The sequence below is a fragment of the Festucalex cinctus genome, chromosome 6 (assembly GCF_051991245.1).
Source record: "Festucalex cinctus isolate MCC-2025b chromosome 6, RoL_Fcin_1.0, whole genome shotgun sequence".
Taxonomy (NCBI): Eukaryota; Metazoa; Chordata; class Actinopteri; order Syngnathiformes; family Syngnathidae; genus Festucalex; species Festucalex cinctus.
The window spans coordinates 11,841,674-11,849,466 of NC_135416.1; the positions used below are offsets into that span (position 1 = coordinate 11,841,674).

The window sequence follows — 7,793 nt, forward strand, 5'->3', positions numbered from 1 at the left end:
GGTGAATGTGGTGCCCTGATGTTGTCACACATCATCAGCCATTTACAGGGGGTCCTTGATTTACGATGGTCCCGACATACTCGGTTCGGAGGTTGCAAACACAATAAACTAATTTCCGCAGCGGAGTAAAAATATGTTATGTGGTAGAAGAAAAAATGCTCAGTTACTAGTTATTGTTTTAGATGTATGGCGTATAAGTGTTTCATCGTACAAATGCTTTCTGTAATTGTGACATTACTAGTGTGTAAATGTATATTACTGATAGACTACAGTGCTTTCTGACTTACGTACGTACAAATTCAGGTTCATCATCAGCAGTGTAGAAACAGAGATACTGTCGTGAACTGAAGACCCCCAGTAAATATAAAATATGCATGTTCACCTTCACTTACCACTTAATCCAGATTTTGACACAAGTTCACTTGTGCCCTGTCTTTTAAAATGTCATTGTATTTTCAATGGCATATTCTGATTCAGTTTACTACTGCTAGGTAATGAAAATCACTTATCAAATGATGTAATGTGTTTAATTTGATTTGTGTTTGTAGTTATTAAGTTTTAAAATACTACTGGAATGATCTTCACTAAATGCTAGCGGGCTATAAGTGAATTTTTAGTGAATTTTTGCATCAGAGACACTGCTCTGACTCCTGCCATGAAAAAAATGCATGTTTCATTCAACTTTCATTTTTCATCAATCATAAATCATTTTCATTTTTTTCCATTCCATCATTTCCTGCAGGTGTCAACATCTTCTTCCAAGACGAATCTTTCCCAGCCTAAAGAGCAAAAAGATCCTGATTTTGAGTGCTTTGTAACAAACATCCAGTCAATGCGTTGTAACGCAAACACACTCTCTGAAAATATAGAATTACCCACTGCTATTTTTCATCCAAGTAAAACACAATCTGTGTTCTCACTGACTTCTGAAACTAACTCACCAGAAACCGTAGTAAAGGGTTCAACATTTGCCGAAAGAAGTGAAGCGTTCAGCTCAATGACCAAAGACTCAGCTCAAGAGAGTGGTGAGGAGGACATTATCACATCATCAAACGCCACACCAACTCCACCCGCTTCTGGATCGCCACAGCTGGACTTTTTGCTGTCAGATCTAGAATACATGAAAATGACACAAGATGAAAAGTTCAGATCAACGATCCCTTCTCCACCTTTATCACAGCCGAGTGACAAAAGCTCTGAAGGTAACGAGATTTCTGATTGCAAAAACCTTCAAGTTGAAGTTGGATCTATCACAGATAATGTAAGAGTCAGAATGCAGCAAGATGAAGATGCAAACAACACAAATGTATCAATCGCATGCCCTACACATCTTCAACCATCTGACCAAGTTGTCACTGAAGAAGTATCAGTTGATCCAATGATCATACAATCAATCTTTGATGGAAAAACTAATGTCTCACACACTGAGAACCAGCCAAGTGCAGAATATTCCAAAGGAGGTCATGACTTGAGTTTTACTTCAGATGTCGATCAAACTCTTTTCCTCAAAGTTCTTGAAGATGTGCCGGGTAATCTGTGTGGAGAATATTTTAAAAGTGATGTTGTTCAATGTCAAGAGTGTGAACCAAATGTGATGTCCTATGAAAAGGAAGAAACAACAAGGAGTCTCAAGGATACTTCAGATATGCCAAGTCAAGAACCAGTCATGTTTGCGAGACGGTTTAGCTTTGAGGAACTGTCATCATGCTCCACTTCAGCGAAGATTGAGATGTCCTCAGATGAGATTAGTCCATTGGCTTTTGTACATCAACTGGAAACAGCTACCCCTGGAAGACTGTTCATTTTTGAGAATCCAATGCAGACTGATGGTTGCTCAGATGAGGCAAGAGCTAATTTGCAGCACCTGGAAAAATCCCTCACTCCGGTAGACAATGACGTACATGATTCCCAACCTAGCTCGGTTGAAACAAAAACAGCAATGACTTCATTCGCCTCAAATGAGGAGTACACCATCCTACCTGGCTACGCTTCGACCTCAGCCGCCTTTACCCACATGTTCCCAGCTTATGAAAAAGTTGTCTGCAGTAGTACACATAGTCTAGCCTCTGAATATTCCGACCCAGAGCCTTACTTTGACTGCAGGCAGGCTACATCCGATTTCTCAGAGGCTGAGCCTGAGACTGAACCCGAGATAACATTGAGCTCAAATAAAATTCAGCTAGTGGATGACCTCAGTTGCCCAGGAGAGAAAGAAACTGCGTATAGACAAGTGTTGCTCTCCTCTGGAAGTGAAGATTATGAGGACGCTTCTGTTGTTCAAGAAGATGTACCAATCGAGAGTCAAGATGTATTATTCCATTCAGGGGCATCTGCTGAAGAATTCACCCTGTGTGAACTGCCCGGCTCCAATATGCGAGCATGTGATGATTCAGATTCTCTGACAAGGGTAAGGCCAGATTTAGTGGATCGTACTGGCCTTGCAAACTTCTCAAAGATGACTTTAACTAAATTTTAATTTACTTCGTAAAGGAATGACTGCTAACTCTCTGGTCACATGGTTGAAATCTTCATAACCCACAATTTCATTTGTGATTTCTCTTTTAAAAAAAGTCCTAACTGTGCATGTGTCATTCTCACCATTAGATCATAGCTACATCTTTCATAATCACCCGTTAGTTCATTAAGCAAACACAAGCATGTATTTTATTTTATTTTATTTCTATCGGACTAATAAACACTTATGTTGTACTGTCCAGGATATGAAAAGAAAATAATCTCTGGAAAGTACACCATAGCACTTTGTTTCTTGCTTGGTTTGCTTCCATAATTTTTCTTCATTTTGGATTTCTTCCTTCATTTAATCGTAATGGATTTTGTTCTACTTGGTCAGGAGATCAACGCAGAGATTGGCTCATTGTCTGAAAGTTCTGATGATGAGTTTTTGAGTACCAGAATTGTGCGAAGGAGAGTTGTCATTCAGGTATCCACCCCAACATGATTGATGGTGGATGGATGGAGCATGAAGAGTGTGATTTTAACCACACTACGTTTTCACTGCCCACTGTTTCCGGTCTAACAGTTTTACACTAATCAAAGTGGATAAAATATGGAGTAGAAAGTGTGATGTTGTGTTTAACAGTGCATATATCTTCATTTGCACACATGTTTACATATTTTTATCCTGAGAATGCTACTTGAATGTGCATTTCCTGTGTTTGACATGCTTTTAACTTTTACATACCTCAATGAGTCTCAGTCTGGAAATCTGTCTCTTTTTTTTCCCCATTACAGGCTGATGAAATGCCTGACCTTCCTACACGGACTGTGACAGAAGAAAAGTACAAAGATGAAAATGGGCACATTGTTGTCAGAAAGGTACAGTTAAGATTTTATGTAGACTTGGCACATTGAAAATGACCAGAGGTGGGCATTCCGTCAGTGCTGACGGACTGTCTGTCAGTCCATCATTGATGGACGGTTTTGCTGATGAATGACAAGAACCTTTCAAAAAAAAAAAAAAAAAAAAAGACGGTCTAAACACTGACGGAAGTGGGTTTTCATTTGTCAGTGTAATCGTCACTAACCAGGTCAAGTACCGACGGAGCTCTCAGTCCGTCACTGACGGACACCCGTTTTGTTGACGATTAACAAATGACTGACAGACTGCCCACTACTGCCGGTCCTAATATAGCGGTGACAAAGTGATTGCGGACGCATGGTCAGAATAAAACGATGGACTGACGATGACAGAAGGGTGCCCAGACCGCTGATGAATGACGGACCAGCAAAATTTTGGAAAACTATGAAAATATAGTATTTCCTAGACATAGACAGTGCAAAATCCTAGCATTGTTTTGATGCCATTGTGACAGTGGTATGACATATGAAATGTTTTAGAGTAGTACAGATCTAGTTATTAGGATCATGCGAATATAACAAAACCTTTTTTAAAGAAACCTTATAGAGAGTTAGTGCATGCATAGGTCATGGAAGAACTCATAAAATATTGAGGAGGACAAAACAGGACTTGTAACATTGCCCCTTTGATTTGAAGGTAAATTTTTGACCTTTCTCAGGTTACTCGAAAGATTATTCGCAAGTGTGTTTCCTCGGATGGTGTGGAACGGGAGGAGGTCTCAATAGAGGGATCCCCCCAGAGGTCCATAAGTGTTGGAGAGGGTGACGGATACTCGAAAGTGGTGAAACGCACTGTTCTAAAGAGCGAGGGAGACCATACAGAGGTATGTGTGCATACTCTATGTTTGTGCTGTGCTATATGGGCTAAAATGCATATCACTGTATAAGTTGAACCTCTGAATGGGTTATATATTAGTACCTTCAAAAATCTAAATTTATTACAAATGAACACATGTAATGTATCTTTGAGAACCTTTATTGTGCAGGTATAAAAAGTCACAATTAAAATTCAGTGGTGCAAAATAATGCAAACGAACACAAACAACATTGCAGATATAAATGTTATATACTATAAAGTAATATACGTTTGACCTGAAAGGCTTCTCCTCTTGACTGATGTTTGTGCTAAACGGTAATATACCGTAATTTCCGGACTATACGCAGCGACTTTTGTCACACGCTTTCAACCCTGCGGCTTATACAATGATGCGGCTAATTTATGCATTTTTTCTAACGGCCGCCAGGGGTGCTCGAGCAGGTAAGAGTGAGACAGGTGGAATATATGTGTCGAAGAAAACGGAAGTTTAATGTAACTTCGCGCTTTGTGCATGAATAGAATTAGCATGAACAGACCCTCATCATGGAAAATACCAGAAGTCTCAGTCTCAGTGACTTTTACCGGTGTTATTTTTTATTTCCTCTGTAGACACTTCATTTACCTACTAATTTGCTGTAAATATGTTTACACTTCTTTGTAATGTTTTTCAAACTTCTATTTGAAGTTTACTGTACCACCTAAGCTGTTATTCAGGTGTTTCCCTACTTTACGTTTCACAAACAGTAAACTTAGCGGTTAGCATAGCATCTGTCTTCTCCTGTTACCTCTTCTTGCTGGGTGTATCCAGTGCAGCTACTTCTCATCCTTCTTTAGTGGTAACGAACGATGCTTGTCAGAACGGTATCTTATTTGCCACACTAGTTGTGAGGAGTCGTGACTTTGAGGAGCCACTATAACGAAGCAAGTTAGCTTCGCACTTAGCATTGTCTCACTTGTTCCTGTGCAGCGAGCAAAGCAGGGAGGATGGATGACTGTTCCATGTGGACGCATTGTATTTTTTTAAACGACTTGGAGCTGGTTAAAAAAAAAAAAAAAAGTGGTTCAGGCAAGTCAGACGTGGTTGAAGCCATATTCACACAGAGACAGATACAATGTCATGGCCTTTTTTATCTGAAACTACAACGGACAACCTCATTTTTGTGAGTTTGTCGTGATGTCAAATGTTTTGTTGCCTAGGTTACATTTGCTGAAAGCGAAGGCTTCTCAGCATCACAAGCGACCACTGAGGTGCGTAAAGTCAGTCTGGCAGAAAGAACCACCGTGGTAGAGGGTAAAAGAACAGTGACGCACAAAGGGGACTTGTCTTTGGCTTCTGACCTCCCCTCAGCCGAAGAGGACTTCAAACAGGTTTGTCCGCACAAACTCTTGTCACATTTGTTTGGAACAAACTGCAGTTGAACAACTCATCAGTTTAATTCATTTGACTTGTTGCTTCCTTCAATGCCACCAGGCACTAGATTATATTGGTGGTTTTACCAGAGCAGAGCTCCCCCATGTGGTTGAAAGTGAAACTGTCAAAGATGACGGAACTGTGGTCAGGAGGTGTGTGGGTGCTGGAGCGCATGGGTTTGGTTTTACTCACGTTTTCTTGTTTTCAGACCCTTGTCAGATCTCGCTTACTTTGCCAGTTTGATATAGTTTGTAGTGATTGCTGTGTTACAGCTTTTGTACTAACAAGTGTGTGTGTCTTGGTCCGGAGTTGCATGTAGAAAGCTGTTGTATTCTCAAATAAACAAACACAAGTAAGCATAAAATGCAGTTTTTAAATGATGGTTTTATTTATTAAGAGGGGGAAAATGTCCTTCACATTTCTGTGGAGATATGTTGGCTCATTCTTCCTTTAAGAATTGCTTTAGTTCAGCAATGCCGGAGTTTTTGAGCATGAACATCCTTTTTAATATTTGAACAAACAGTTTTTACTGCCCTCTGGTTTCACAACTAGTTCGTAATCAATTTCTTGCTGTTGTAATATGGGATGATCATATATTTATTTGGCTTCACAGTCAAAACAGACCTCCACAGGGAACTCTAAACGCGATGTGGCTTGCGACAAAAATGAGTTTGACACCTTGACCTAAACCATTCAATAATTTATAAATAAGTTGTGCATGATACCTAAAGCTTGCTACTATATGTTGTGCTATGTGATGCAATAACCAGGCGTTTACTTTCTTCATGACAGCATTCACCCACAATGTCTTGTGTAATGCCTTTTTTTCTGAACATGTTCATCCGTGTTTTTGGTCTTTTCCGTGTACAGGGCCCACATGCATAAAGGTGAGACCCTGAGACGGACGGTGGTGCAGGGAGGTGGGCAGCGCAAACAGGTCCTTCTCGAACAAGTGGACGGCCCCACACAAGGTTCCAAACCACACGAACTCCAGCAGCATCTGCACCAGCTGTTTCACCACTACTATGAAGAACACCACGAGGACCATGACGACGATCATAAAGATGAAGGAGAGAAACAGTAGAAGAATGTGTAACACGCTCCCTTGCTACACTAATGATCCTATGCATTTGCCACATGCAATCCCAGCGTGCACCTCAAAGCTACCACAGTCTTCCCATTTAAGCCCTGAAAGATTTTTATTTATTTTTTTCTCTGATTCCTTCCCTTGATGGTGTTACATATTCATTTCTTGTTCTGAGGTTGTCGGGTTTGTTTGTTTTTATTTTGCCTTTTTTTTGTGACCAAAGAATACCTTTCCTGATCAATTTTAGGTTTTGTGTCAACATAGTCTACTTTTTTTTTTCGTCTTTGTTATGTGGTAGAGCAACAAAAACAACAGGAAAAGAAGAAATAATCGGTTCTAGCTCACACTGAACACTTCACCTAAAAAAAAAAAAAAATACTCTCTTGAGTGGGTGCTTGAACTCAAAAATACAAAACAATTCTTCACGCTACACTGCCTCTCACCGCCAGACTTTGTGAGATCATCTTGGCTAGGAAAAGTCACCGTACTCGATTAAACATGAGCGTATTTATTTAACTATTACTACTGCTGCTGCTGCTGTTGTGTTTTTGTGTAGCCTATGTGTAATGTGTCTTTCGGGCATTCTGATAGTATCTAACCTAATCTAGATTATACTGACATCTGTAGCCTAGGAATGATTAATCAATCATGTTGAAGTAGGACAGGCATGACTAATCAACATCTGTCATTACGATCCTGGCTTTGTAGTTTTGTCCATTTACCCTCCCGTGTCGCTCCGTTCGAATCTTTTTGTTATGTTTTATTCAAGCAGACTTTTGTTGGCACTTGTGTCCTAAATTATTGATCACGGCTCTTCGGGTATGAATGCTGAGTGTGTGAGGAAGTTTCAGTGTACTGTTTGTCGACTATGGCATCTGATCGATTTAAAGATTATTTCAAATCAAACACATTTGATGTCTTATTTTGGAGGGTTATTTTGTGTACTAGATACTCAGAAAAGGGGGTACAATTTGATTTTTGACGTGACAGTGACTCCATTGGATTCCCACTGCATCCCGAAATTCTAACAGTTGTAAAGTTTCAAGTCTTTTTTTTTTTTTTTGCCAGCAACAAGCTAATTATTGGAAAAGAATGGCACA

The 7,793-nt window shown here is 39.9% G+C and overlaps 1 protein-coding gene across 2 annotated transcripts in view; it reads left to right on the plus strand.

Moving 5' to 3' along the window:
* The window catches only part of ank2a (ankyrin 2a, neuronal), an 82,477-nt gene extending 75,428 nt beyond the window's left edge, over window positions 1–7,049 (plus strand). For both annotated transcript variants that reach the window (XM_077524826.1, XM_077524827.1), the window contains 6 exons: window positions 743–2,407; window positions 2,852–2,941; window positions 3,253–3,336; window positions 4,038–4,202; window positions 5,393–5,563; window positions 6,477–7,049. In XM_077524826.1, coding sequence (XP_077380952.1) covers window positions 743–2,407; window positions 2,852–2,941; window positions 3,253–3,336; window positions 4,038–4,202; window positions 5,393–5,563; window positions 6,477–6,491 — 2,190 coding nt within the window. In that variant the 3' untranslated portion in view covers window positions 6,492–7,049. The remainder of the gene's footprint in view (window positions 1–742; window positions 2,408–2,851; window positions 2,942–3,252; window positions 3,337–4,037; window positions 4,203–5,392; window positions 5,564–6,476) is intronic.
* Window positions 7,050–7,793: the final 744 nt, after the last annotated feature.